Here is a 13,399-nt window from a genome sequence, read left to right as displayed (position 1 = left end):
AGACCTGCTTCACCACCTGTGAAGCGATTCCCCTACAGGTGGGGAGCCAGGGCTTGAACCTGGATACTTTACACAGGTCCTTGTGCTTTGTGCCATGTGCGCTTAACCCGCTGTGTTACTGCCTGACTCCCTATCTTTTTTTTTTAAATTGGTCAAAGACCTAAACAGACAGGTTTTTTAAAAATTATTATTTTTAACCAGAGCACTGTTCAACTCTGGCTTATGGTGGTGTGGGGGGATCGAACCTGGGACTTAGGAGCCTCAGGCATGAGAGTCTGTTTGCATAACCATTATGTTATCTGTGGCGGACTGCTTACAGGGGAGGAGTAGCAGGAAGGATGAGGGAACTCAGAAGAGGACCACCCTTGGGTGAGGAGTCTGGATAAGGAGTCGGTGCGGGGGAGAACAGAACACACCACCGGTGGGTGAGGAGTCAGCGCAGGGAGAACAGAACACACCGCACTCATTTAGGAGGGTGAATCTGAGCTCCATTTTTATTCAGCCAGTGAGAGTTTACATATCTTTCAGTCTTACATAAACAATATCTGGAACAGAAAGTAAAGCTCATTTCTTGATTAGATGGCCTTGCGGTTTTACACAGAAATGTCGTACTTCATGGGGTGATACATTTCTGAGTAATAGGCTTAGCAGATAGTATTTTATGTAGAGTTTTAACATATTTTATAAGAGGAGGTAAGTATTATTAAGAACTTTCCCTAAAACTTTATGTATTTGGTGACCCATAACTTCGTCCACTTCATTGCTTTGTGTACATTTCCTGTTCATCTGTATCTAATCTGGGAACGGGGCTGTTCCTCCCCGATTACAGGGCATCATTACCATGTACATAATGAAAACTATAATCAGAGTTTCCAATTTAGATCTGCTCAGGATGCCAAGATCCACTCCCAGAATTCTTCCTCGAAGAGAGTTTTCTGGGGTGCTGACCTTGTCAGACCCGTCGTTCTAGATTTGAGTGGGGCGTGGCAATTATCTACCCTTGGGCCCAGGCAGTTTTTTTTTAAAAAAATATTTATTTATTTATTGCCTTTTGTTGCCTTTGCTGTTTTATTATTGTTGTTATTGCTGTCGTTGTTGTTGGATAGGACAGAGAGAAATGGAGAGAGGAGGGGAAGACAGAGGGGGAGAGAAAGACAGACACCTGCAGACCTGCTTTACCGCCTGTGAAGCGACTCCCCTGCAGTACACCGGTCCTTGTGCTTTGCACCACGTGCACTTAACCCGCTGTGCTATTTTTGAGAGAGATGCAGCGAGAGAAAGACACAGAGAAACACCAGAGCACTCTGGCTTATGGTGGTTCGGGGGACTGAACCTGGGACTTGGGAGCATCAGGTATGACAGTCTCTTTGCATAACCACTATGCTATCTACCCCCGCCTGAGAATGGCTATCTTAAAACCCTGTGGTGAAGGGGAGGGTGACCATTTGGCTTCCCAGCGCAGCAGGGGGTTGGGGGGCGGGGTGGGTGGTTGGGATGGGACACAGTCTTTTGGTGGTGGGAATGGTGTTTATGTACACTCCTATTAAATTGTGGACATATAACCACTATTTAATATGAGAGGGGAAAAATTGATCATATGTCTAGAACTTCTTAAAACACAGACTGAGTCTTTAATACGTTGGCTGTCTTTGATATGTTGACTCTCTCAAAAGCCTAGACCAGGGAGAACAGAAGCAACTGGAAGCACAGCTATATACAAGATGCTGGGTATTATACCCCAAACCCTAACAAAGGGACTTGCCAAAGTTAATCCAATCACCAAATAATGTGATGATAACAATTAACTATCTATTGTCTTCTTGAACCCTAAGACAGCAGACCTCACATTTCCACTATAGAGCCTATATTTTCCCCTAGTCCTGGAACCTTAGGGTGGGGCCCACTTTCCTGCATGCTTCTCTCAATCCAAATCAAATAATATTGCATCCACGGATCGCAACCCAATCAAAGCAATGAGTGCCACCCTAGCATGCTTCACTTCAGACTGTGTCCAGAGACTTCAGGTGTGGAATGACAATCCTTCCTTCAGCTTCATCACTCGGGTGAGACCTTTCCTTTCATAGTATTCTCTAATTCCATTCCAGGTGGTCCCCAATAAAGTCCCCAAACCTAGATATAGTCCAGGTCCCCTGAGATAGAGCATATGTTTACATGTGCCCATAAGCTAGGGAAAAATATATACCTGAAAGCTGAAGTACACAAGAGCCTGCAGGGAATACCCCCCAACACTTCATCTGCACTATTCCAGTCTTTAGGTTCATGGTAGCTCAACAATTTGTTTGGCTTTGTATGTTAACTCTCTTTTCAGCCACCAGGTTCTGGATGCCAGCACAAAGCCGACCAGACTTCCCTGGACAGACGACCCCACCAATGTGTACTGGAGCTTCACTTCCCCAGAAACCCACCCTACTAGGGAGAGAGAGAGGCAGACTGGGAGTATGGATCGACCTGTCAACACCCATGTTCAGCGGGGAAGCAATTACAGAAGCCAGACCTTCCACATTCTGCACCCCACAACGACCCTGGGTCCATGCTCCCAGAGGGATAGAGAATGGGAAAGCTATCAGGGAAGGGGATGGGATATGGAGATCAGGTGGTGGGAACCCTCTTATCCTATGGTTTTGTTAATGTCTCCTTTCTTAAATAAAAAATAAGAAATAAAACTTTCTTGAATGTCTCAATCAAAAAACTTGTGGCTGGGCTTAGGTGGTGACACAGCTGATTGAATGTGAGGGTCTGGGTTCAAGCCCCTCGTCCTCACCTGCAGGGGTTAAAGATTTAAGAGTGGTAAAGCAGTGTTGCAGATGTCTTCCCCTCCCTCCTGATTCCTGCCTATTTCTGACCAATAAACAAGTAATTAAAAATAAAAACTTGTGGCTTCCTCAAGGACATTTTCTTGTATTTATTTCTTTTATTTATTCACTTTTGTTGCCCTTGTTTTATTGTTGTTGTAGTTGTAGTTGTTGTTATTGATGCCATCGTTGTTGGATAGGACAGAGAGAAATGGAGAGAGGAGGGGAAGACAGAGAGGGGGAGAGAAAGACAGACACCTGCAGACCTGCTTCACCACCTGTGAAGCGACTCCCCTGCAGGTGGGGGAGCCGGGGGGCTGGGGTCTTGAACTGGGATCCTCCCGCCAGTTCTTGCGCTTGTGCCACGTGCGCTTAACCGGCTGTGCTACCGCCCGACTCCCAGGGACATTTTTTTTTTCACTCCCACCAGTATTATCACTGGGGCTCAGTGAGGGCGCTATGAATCCCCTGCTCCCAGTGGCTACATTTTTCTTTTTTCTTTTGTTCTTGTATTTGATAGGACAGAGAGAAACTAAAAGGTGAGGGGAGCTAGAGAGGGAGAAAAAGAAACACCTGCAGATCTGCTTTGCCCTCTGTGAAGCATCCCCCCGATGCAGGTGGGGAGCAGGGACTGGGACTTGGGTCCCAGTGCATGATTACCAGGTGTACCACTGGCCCTGGCCCCCAAGGACATTTTTTAAAAAAATTTTTTTAATATTTATTTTATCTACTTATTCCCTTTTGTTGCCCTTGTTGTTTTATTGTTGTAGTTATTGATATTGTCGTTGTTGGATAGGACAGAGAGAAATGGAGAGAGGAGGGGAAGACAGAGGGGGAGAGAAAGACAGACACCTGCAGACCTGCTTCACCGCCTGTGAAGCGACTCCTCTGCAGGCGGGGAGCCGGGGTTCGAACCGGGATCCTTACGCCGGTCCTTGCGCTCTGCACCACCTGCGCTTAACCCACTGTGCTACCGCCCGACTCCCTCAAAGACATTCTTAACTGAAATTCTCTTTGACCTCTGCAAGTGCCAGCAAATGCTGTAGTCACTCGTAAGCCCCAGCCGCTTAGTGAGGTGCCACTGCCTGCTTCCTGGAGAGCGTTGGCACTCCTGCAGTAGCAATACAAAGACAACACAGTGAAAAAGCTAAAAGCCAAATGGTGTCTTTCTATTGTTGCAAAAGCTGTTCTCTCCTCCCTGAGTGTCCAGAGGTTCATCTTTTGAGAAACAAAGGAAGGGAAAAAAAAAATGCTGTGGACATGTACCTGTTTCTTTTGTTCACTGGTAGACAAACACTTGGCACCAAGCTTCTGAGCTTCCTCAAAAAGGCTGTCAACAAGATGGTCACAGTTGGTCTGCTGGTTCTCACTGAGAGGCTGGTTGTCAGAACTGGCTTCACAAATCCTACAAAGAAGAAAAGGAAAAAAAAAAAATCAAACAGAGATGAACACTAACGCCCGCACAGTCCCCACGCCTTTACGTGAATCAGCCTTGTTCTGGCACCCTCCAGTAGGCTGCTCCCTCCAGCCGCAGCTCAGCCCCTCCTCCAAGTTAAGACAACAGATAACTTGAGCTCGGGGATGCCATTAAACCTTTTGGCTCAGGGCAGGATTTTCTCAACTTCATTCTGTGACATTTGGAGGGGGGATAGTAATTTATATTTATTGCCACCAGGGTTATCACTGGGGTTCTGCACCCGCAGGATGAATCCACCTCTCCAGGAGGCCACTGTTTTCCTTTTATAAATTAATGAGAGAGAGAGAGAGAAATGGGGTGAGAGGGAGACAGATACCTGCAGCCTGCTCCCGCAGGTGAGGACTGGGGTCTTGAACTTGTGTCCTCACTCATGGTTAACTTGCGCAGGTGCAAATACTTTGTTGTGTGACTGCCTGTGTCTTGCAGAATGTTTAGCAGCATCCCAGCCTTTCCTCACCAGATGCTAGCACCACACATTCACCCCCCGCCACACTCACATTCTATTCTTTTTCTTATTCCCTTTTGTTGCTCTTGCTGTCTTATTGTTGTAGTTATTATTGTTGTTATTGATGTCACTGTTGTTGGAGAAGACAAAGAGAAAAGAAGAGAGGAGGGGAAGACAGAGGGGGAGAGAAAGACAGACACCTGCAGACCTTCACCACTTATGAAGCAACTCCCCTGCAGGTGGGGAGCTGGGAGCTCAAATCAGGATCTTGGGGGTCGGGTGGTAGCGCAGCAGGTTAAGCACATGTGGAGCGAAGCTCAAGGGCCAGTGTAAGGATCCCGGTTCGAGCCCCCGTCTCCCCACCTGCAGGGGAGTCACTTCACAGGCAGTGAAGCAGGTCTGCAGGTGTCTATCTTTCTCTCCCCCTCTGTCTTCCCCTCCTCTCTCCATTTCTCTCTGTCCTATCCAACAATGAACAACATCAACAACAATAACCACAACGAGGCTACAACAACAAGGGCAACAAAAGGGGGGAAAAATGGCTTCCAGAAGCAGTGGATTCATGGTGCAGGCACGGAGCCCAGCAATAACCCTGGAGGCAAAAAAAAAAAACCAGGATCCTTACATGAGTCCTTGAGCTTTCCACCTCCTGCACTTAACCCACTGCACTACCACCCAACTCCCCACTCTATTCTTTTTCATCTTTTTTACTGTTATTATTATTTTGGATAGGACAGAGAGAAATGCAGTGAGGAGGGGAAGACAGAGAGGAGGAGAGAAAAACAAGACACCTGCAGACCTGCTTCACCGCTTATAAAGTGACCCCCGTGCAGGTGGGGAGCTGGGGGCTCGAACCAGGATCCTTACTCCGGTCTTTCTGCTTTGCGCCATATGCGCTTAACCCACTGCACCACCGCCCAGCCACTCTAGTCTTTTCTTTTTGCTCTCTCTCCTTCAGAGCTGGGGCCTGGGAAAGTCACAATTTTACTACTGTGGGTTGTTTCTTCATTCAGGTAAGAGACAGTGACAGAGACGTCACAGCCCTCATCTCCTCGCCAGGGCCATGGCACCTGTATCCTAGAATTGTCCAACACAAAGCATCACACGTAAATATAAACTGCCTAGCTAGCTGGGTTCTGTCATTGCCCGATAACTGAGAGTAATAATGAGTGAGGCTGGGTCCAGTCTGCTCCCACACCGGGCGGTTTCTCACTCGGGTGCACTGCAGTCGTGTTCAGAGATGAGGGTCAGGCTCAAAGGCGGGGGGGGGGGGTAGCTAGACTGTTGTTTCTAACAAAACCTACTTGTGTTACAGAGGAAGTGTTAAGTTCTGTTTCATATATTTTGTGTAGAGGGAGGACCAGGTAGTGGCACACCGGTTAAGCACATACGTTACAGTGCGCAAGGACCTGGGTTCAAGCCCCTGGTCCCCACCTGCAAAGAGAAAGCTTCACAAGTGGTGGGAAGAGCTGTAGGTGTCTCTCTGTCTCTTTCCTTCTCTATCTCCCCCATCCCTCTCAATTTCTCTGTCTCTATCCAATAACAAATAAATGCAATTAAAAACAAACAAAAAACCAAGTATTTTGTGTAGATCCCTTACTAAGGAACTAACTCAAAGCTCCGACACTGCAACTGGGAAGGACCTTGAAAAATTAATGCTACCCCCAAGTGGCCAGTCACAGCTGACCACAGTGTATGATGCCATTTGTTTGAGATGCCAAGAATGGGCACAGCTATAAAAACAAAAAGTCTGGGAGTCGGGCGGTAGCGCAGCACGTTAAGCGCACGTGGCGCAAAGCACAAGAACCGTGTTAAGGATCCCGATTCAAGACCCGGCTCCCCACCTGCAGGGGAGTCGCTTCACAGGCGGTGAAGCACGTCTGCAGGTGTCTGTCTTTCTCTCCCCCCTGTCTTCCCCTCCTCTCTCCACTTCTCTCTGTCCTATCCAACAACGAATTGCGTCAACAAGGGCAATAATAATAACCACAACGAAGCTACAACAAGGGCAACAAAAGAGGGGAAAAAAAATGGCCTCCAGGAGCGGTGGATTCACGGTGCAGGCACTGAGCCCAGCAATAACCCTGGAGGAGGGGAAAAAAAAAAAAAAGAAGAAGCAAGGTGGGGCATGAGTTATGACCGAGAGTGGGTCCTTGCATACTGCAGCATGGTTCAATCCCCTGCACCACCATAAGCAAGAGCTCAGCAGTGCTCTGGTAATTGAAAAAAATAATAATAAATTAAATTGGGAGTCAGGCTGTAGCGCAGCGGGTTAAGCGCAGGTGGCGCAAAGCACAAGGACCGGCATAAGGATCCCGGTTCGAACCCCGGCTCCCCACCTGCAGGGGAGTCGCTTCACAGGCGGTGAAGCAGGTCTGCAGGTGTCTATCTTTCTCTCCTCTTCTCTGTCTTCCCCTCCTCTCTCCATTTCTTTCTGTCCTATCCAACAATGACAACAACAATAATAACTACAACAATAAAACAACAAGGACAACAAAAGGGAATAAATAAATAAAATAAATATAAAAAAAAAATAAAAATAAATAATAATAAATTAAATTAAAAGACCTTTGTGCAGGTAGGTACATGCAGTTCTGACGGCCCGGTTTTCTGAGGCTAGTCAGCTGGAAACATCCCCATAAGCAACTCAAGATTGTGTGCTTGGTTCACTCACAGGGTGAGTCAGTCACTGTTAAAGCCCAGATTCCCTTACACCTCCCGCCAGCTCACTGACACTTCCTTCGGAATGAGGAGGCATGAGGTTACTGTTAAGTTCTAGGCTCTAACGCCTAATGCCACTAAACAAGGTTGTTAATAACTCATCTCTCCTTCCTATGCGTCCAGAAGAGGCTTTCTACACAGGCATCAGGTAAGTTACTCTAATAACTCATCTCTCCTTCCTATGTGTCCAGAAGAGGCTTTCTACACAGGCGTCAGGTAAGTTACTCTAATAACTCGTCTCTCCTTCCTTTTATTTATTTATTTATTTATTTATTTATTCCATCTCTCCTTCCTATGTGTCCAGAAGAGGCTTTCTACACAGGCATCAGGTAAGTTACTCGGCTGCTCAGGAATGCAGCTGAGCAATCGCAGGTGAAGCCTCAGGACGGTGGGGAGGAGGACCAAAGAGTCGCAGGCACTCAGGTGTCTGAAGTGTAGGGTTTTCTATGGTTCTTTCTTGTCCCTGTTTGTCTGCCTCAACATTAAATATAAAACTGTGGATGGCGGCACAATTGATTCTGTGGCTATACTAAGAAGTCCTGAGGTGGGCCAAGCAGACGGCACTGTGGATAAAGCATTAAGACTCTCAAGCAGGAGGCCTCAGATTTGATCCCTGGCATCATATGCGCTAGTGATATTTTGGTTCATTCTCTTTCATCCTCTCATTAATAAATTTTAAAAGTCACATACTTTTAATAATGAATTATATTACTAAGTGAATTTTGTCCCAATGAAGCTCTCTAAAAACTAAGTTAATTCAGCTTTTTTTTTTAATTTACTTATTATTAGATAGACACAGCCAGAAATTGAGGGGGGGAAGGGAGAAAAGGGAGGGAGGGAAGGAGAGGGAGAGAGAGAGAGACTGACCAAGACCTGCAGCCCTGCTTCATAATTCATGAAGCTTTCCCCCTGCGGTGGGGATCAGGGGCTTGAACATGGGTTTTTGCACAACATGTGTGCTTAACCAGGTACACCACCACCTGGCCCCCTAATTCAGCTTTTTTGAAATAGTCATTCTGTGCAGAAGTCAGTTAACATTAGAGGCCTGAGTTTCCTTTTGAAAAGTCTGCTTATATGGTGAAACTGGTCTGCAGGTGTCTTTCTCTCTCCCCCTCCTCTCTCTATTTCTCTCTGTCCTATCCAATAAAATGGGGGGAAAAAATGGCCTCCAGGAGCAAGGTGTTCATAGTGCCAGTACTGAGCCCCAGTGATAACCCTGGAGACAAAGAAAGAAAGATAGAAAGAGAAAAAAAAGAAAGGGAAGGAAAGAAAGAAAGGTCTGTTTATATTTCACATGACAGTCTGAAATTTTAGTATGTGACCAGGAGTCCAAAAGACCCTCAAGCATGAGTCTAATCAATTCCCTGAGAAACAATATTTCACATCTGCTGTTATCATGTCTGTGTCCAGGGTGACTCCACAGGGCAAGGACTCATGGAAGTTTGCGTCTGGTTTCTCCTGGTCTTTGCTCACATTTCCCACTGCCCAATCGTGCTCGCAGCCTCTCACTGAAATCAATCAGTTATTCCTACCACTGTGATGAATTCTGTGTCCCCTCACAAACCATCAAAGAACGGGTGGCTTAGAGATCCCTGACACGATTGTACAATTAGTTTACAGCAAACAGTCAGATAAAAGTCTAGTGACGAAAGTAACAAATACTGGCATGCAGGCATGTACAAAGTATTTCTAAGCACTGAAGTACCGGATTGTGGGAAAAGTAAGGTCACACCTTGGCACAGAAAAATGTAAAAAAAAAAAAAAAATACATCACAACTTTTCCAATATTCCAATCTATGCTTGTTTGTCTTAAATAGAGTCAAAGAGACATTTACCCAAATCCTTTAAAAAAAAAAAAAAAGGGAGGGGTGAGGGTAGATAGTATAATGGTTATGCAAAGGGACTTTCATGCCCAAAGCTCCAAAATCCCAGGTTCAATCCCCCACACTGCCATAAACCAGAGCTGAGCAGTGTTCTGGTTTAAAAAAAAAAAAGCATAATACATATACATGAATAAACATATCACCTCAGATAAATGAAGATAAAGTATTTTACATTGATTAGAAACAAATTGTCACCTCCAAGCCACCAAGTTGTAGATGCTACTATGATTCCATCCTGAAGTCTCTGGGCAGACAACCTCACCAATGTGACCTGAAACCTCACCTCTCCAGAGCGCAAGCCCATGAGGGAAAAAGAAGCAGGCTGTGGGTATGGATTGACCTGCCAACACCCATGTCTAGTGGAAAAGCAATCACAGAGCCAGAACTCCTACCTTCTGCACCCCCAAAACAATTCTGATCCATACTCCCAGTGGGGGGGAAGTGATAGGAAGAAAAGGATAAGAGGGCTCTGAATTCCGGCTCCATCAGACCCGGAAAGAGAAGCAGAAAAAGGGAGGGACATTTGGATGTAGTAGCAGTGTCATAAGTGGCTGAGAGGGGAAAAGAATATTGGACCTGGAAAAAAGGGAGCAATTGTGTACAAATGTAGACAGTTGTACAGATGACAGGTAACCCAAGTCTGCAACCTTAGGAGAACTGCTGTGGCTTGCAATGGAGGGACTGGAGATTCAGACCTCTGATGGTGGGAATGCTGTGGAATTATAGCCCTGCTGACATGCAATTTTGCAAATCAATATTAAATCACTAATAAAATTAAAAAAAAAAAAAAGACAACACATTACACGTTCGGTTTGCAGAGTGGCTGCGAGGTGTTCATGTTATTTAAAGAGCTTTTATTCATGTTACCTGATTCTCAAGAGAACGAAAGCCTGTCAGGTACTTTAGAATGCCGTTAGGAGATGGACGGTAGCGCAGCGGGTTAAGCGGAAGTGCCGGGCTAGTGTTGCGGGTGTTCCTTACCGGGCACCTGCTCTCTGAGCTGCAGAGAACTCGACTGGAGCCAACCTGGGCTGCTGCTTACTCAGAAACCCGGGAGAGAGACCAGGAACTCGTGGCGGAGTGGGAACGCAATGCAATGCCTTTACTGATCAGAGACAGTGCTTTTTATATCTTAGAATCTGGAAATGGCAAGTGGGAAATGGAAATGGCTAGGAGAGGGGGTAGAGAAAAGAGCTCGAAGGTAGAAAGCTTCCATAGCAGCTGTTGCGAAGGTTCTAACCAGTGGGATTAACCAATACCCTGCAGGAAGGGTGGGTCTCAGGCAAAACAATGATTATGTAAGTAGACCACAGCATCAGAGCAGGGGGGCTGCCCGGCTGGACAGGCAAGGACCGGTATAAGGATCCTGGTTCAAGTCCCGGGCTCCCCACCTGAGGGGGTTTGCTTCAGAGGCGGTGAAGCAGGTCTTCAGGTGTCTATCTTTCTCTCCCCTTCTTTTTTAAAGAATATCATTCTTTTTTTAAATATTTATTTATTCCCTTTTGTTGCCCTTGTTTAATTGTTGTAGTTATTGTTGTGTTATTGTTATTGTTGTAGTTATTGATGTCGTTGTTGTTGGATAGGACAGAAAGAAATGGAGAGAGGAGGGGAAGACAGGGGGGAGAGAAAGACAGACACCTGCAGACCTGCTTCACCACCTGTGAAGCAACTCCCCTGCAGGTGGGGAGCTAGGTGCTCGAACCGGGAACCGGGATCCTTACGTCGGTCCTTGGCTTTGCACCACGTGCGCTTAACCCACTGTGCTACCACCCAACTCCCTCTCTCCCCTTTTCTGTCTTCCCCTCCTCTCTCCATTTCTCTCTCTCTCTTTCTTTCTTTCTTTCCTTCTTTCTTCCTTCCTCCCTTCATTTTTTCACATTCATGGCGCTTAATGAACCTTCCCGCGTGGTTTCAAGCCACCAGGACACAGGATCCGCCAACACCTTTGAAGATCAGCTCTTCTACAGAAGAATTCAACCTTCACAATGAGAGGCTGCATGGGGAGGTTGCCCTTCCCCAAGACTTTGTAGTAGCCCAACGGCAACACGCAACACGTCGATGATGGGGGCGGCCCCAGCTAGGTTCTTGATGCGTTGACCCGCGTCTGCTCGCTGACCAGGGTTCACAGCTTATCCAGGTTGACAGTCGGGCAGAAGCTCTGAGTCTCTTCAGGTGGTAATGGTGCGTGCCGACCTTCCCAAAGTAGCCTGGTGGCTGTAACGCTGGGTGCCCTTCACAAGCCGCCCAGCCGGCTCTCTGGATGTCAGCCCCAGGGTGCCTGCCCGCCTGTCCCTGGCCTGGTGACTGGCTCGGCCACAAGGCAACAGCCAGCAAATAAGGCCAGTGGCTGCTCTCCGAGGACTCCAGCACGCCGGGGTAATGCCATGGCCAGGTGTAGGGAAATTGTGAGGATGTGGTTGAGCTTGGCAGGGTTTGACTTGAGGGGACATCCATCCGGTCAGTCTCTCTCTCTCTCTACTGAGAGGTCCAGCAAGGGGGGACACAACCCCCCAAGGTTTGCTTCATCCTATCAGACTACCTGCCTCACAAAGCACCCTGCATTCCTGATATTATGGCCTGCTCCCTTACTATCTACATAATCATTGTTTTGCCTGAAAGATCCTTCCCTATTTCCCCACCTATTCCATTCTCTTTGGTCTATCTTCTTTCTACCCTCAAGACCCTCCCGGTCTGCAGGGTATTATTAATCCTACCAGTTAAAACCCCTAACAACAGGAAATAACTGTTACCTTCCACCACTGTGAACCCTTTAACTTACTTAGACACAAGTCAATCCAGGCAATAGTGATCAATAATTTGAAAAGTACAGATAAAGGGAACTCATAACATAATATATAAAATGGTTAAAACAACAAGAAAAAATATTGGAGAATCAAACCAGGACAAGAGTCCAGCTAAAAGTCCTCCAAAGGGTGAAGCACAAAATAACGAGTTCAACATCCAAACATCAGCTAAGGAAATAATAACAGGAGTGAGTAAAGAATTTGAAAAATTGTAATCAGAAATGCAGGAACAACAAATGAGAATATGGAAGAATATACTAATTATCTCATGGTTATTAGAGAGCTGAGAGCTGAAATCACTGAGCTAAGAAGGCAACTAGCTGAACAAGCTAAAACAGTATCAGAGCAGGGCAACAAAATAGATGAACTCCAGAAAGCAGTAGAGGGCAGAGAGAATAGAATCTATGAGGCTGAATACAGAATTAGCAAGATTGAGGATGAATTAGAGACAACTAAAAAAGAAGTAAGAGATCTCAAAAAGAGATTAAGAGATGCTGAAAACAACAACAGAGTCCTATGGGATGACTTCAAAAGAAACAATATACGCATTATTGGCTTACCAGAGGAAGAAAGAGAAGGGGAGGAAGAAAGCATTCTCCAGGCCATAATAGCTGAAAATTTCTCTAGTCTAGACAACACCAAAGACAAAGATTCAAGAAGCCCAGAGGGTCCCAAACAGAATTAACCCAGACCTAAAGACACCAAGACATGTCATACTTAGACTGGAAAGGAATAAGGATAAAGAAAGGATCCTCAAGGCTGCAAGAAAAAAACAAAGTGTCACCTACAAAGGAAAACCCATAAGATTAGCAGCAGACTTCTCCACACAAACACTACAGGCCAGAAGAGAATGGCAAGATATCTATCGAGTGCTCAATGAGAAAGGCTTTCAGCCAAGAATACTATATCCTGCTAGACTGTCATTCAGACTAGATGGAAGCATCAAAACCTTCTCAGACAAGCAACAGTTGAAGGAAGCAACCATCACCAAGCCTGCCCTGAAAGAAGTTCTGAAAGGTCTCCTTTTTTCTTTTCTTTTTTTTTTTTTTTTTCCTCCAGGGTTATTGCTGGGCTCGGTGCCTGCACCATGAATCCACCACTCCTGGAGGCCATTTTTCCCCCTTTTTGTTGCCCTAGTTGTTGCAGCCTCGTTGCGGTCATTATTGCCATCGTTGATGTTGCTTTGTTGTTGGATAGGACAGAGAGAAATGGAGAGAGGAGGGGAAGACAGAGAGGAGGAGAGAAAGACAGACACCTGC

General features: G+C 46.2%; 1 protein-coding gene across 2 annotated transcripts in view; it reads right to left on the bottom strand.

The window, feature by feature from the left end:
• Positions 1-13,399, bottom strand: part of UBXN2A (UBX domain protein 2A) — a 45,334-nt gene that overhangs the window by 16,479 nt on the left and 15,456 nt on the right. For both annotated transcript variants that reach the window (XM_060186646.1, XM_016185404.2), the window contains exon 3: positions 4,080-4,218. In XM_060186646.1, the coding sequence (XP_060042629.1) occupies positions 4,080-4,218 (139 nt within the window). The remainder of the gene's footprint in view (positions 1-4,079; positions 4,219-13,399) is intronic.

The sequence above is a fragment of the Erinaceus europaeus genome, chromosome 3, assembly GCF_950295315.1.
Source record: "Erinaceus europaeus chromosome 3, mEriEur2.1, whole genome shotgun sequence".
Lineage (NCBI taxonomy): Eukaryota > Metazoa > Chordata > Mammalia > Eulipotyphla > Erinaceidae > Erinaceus > Erinaceus europaeus.
Note: the sequence above shows the minus strand (reverse complement) of the source record. Positions and strands in the feature narration are given on the sequence as shown.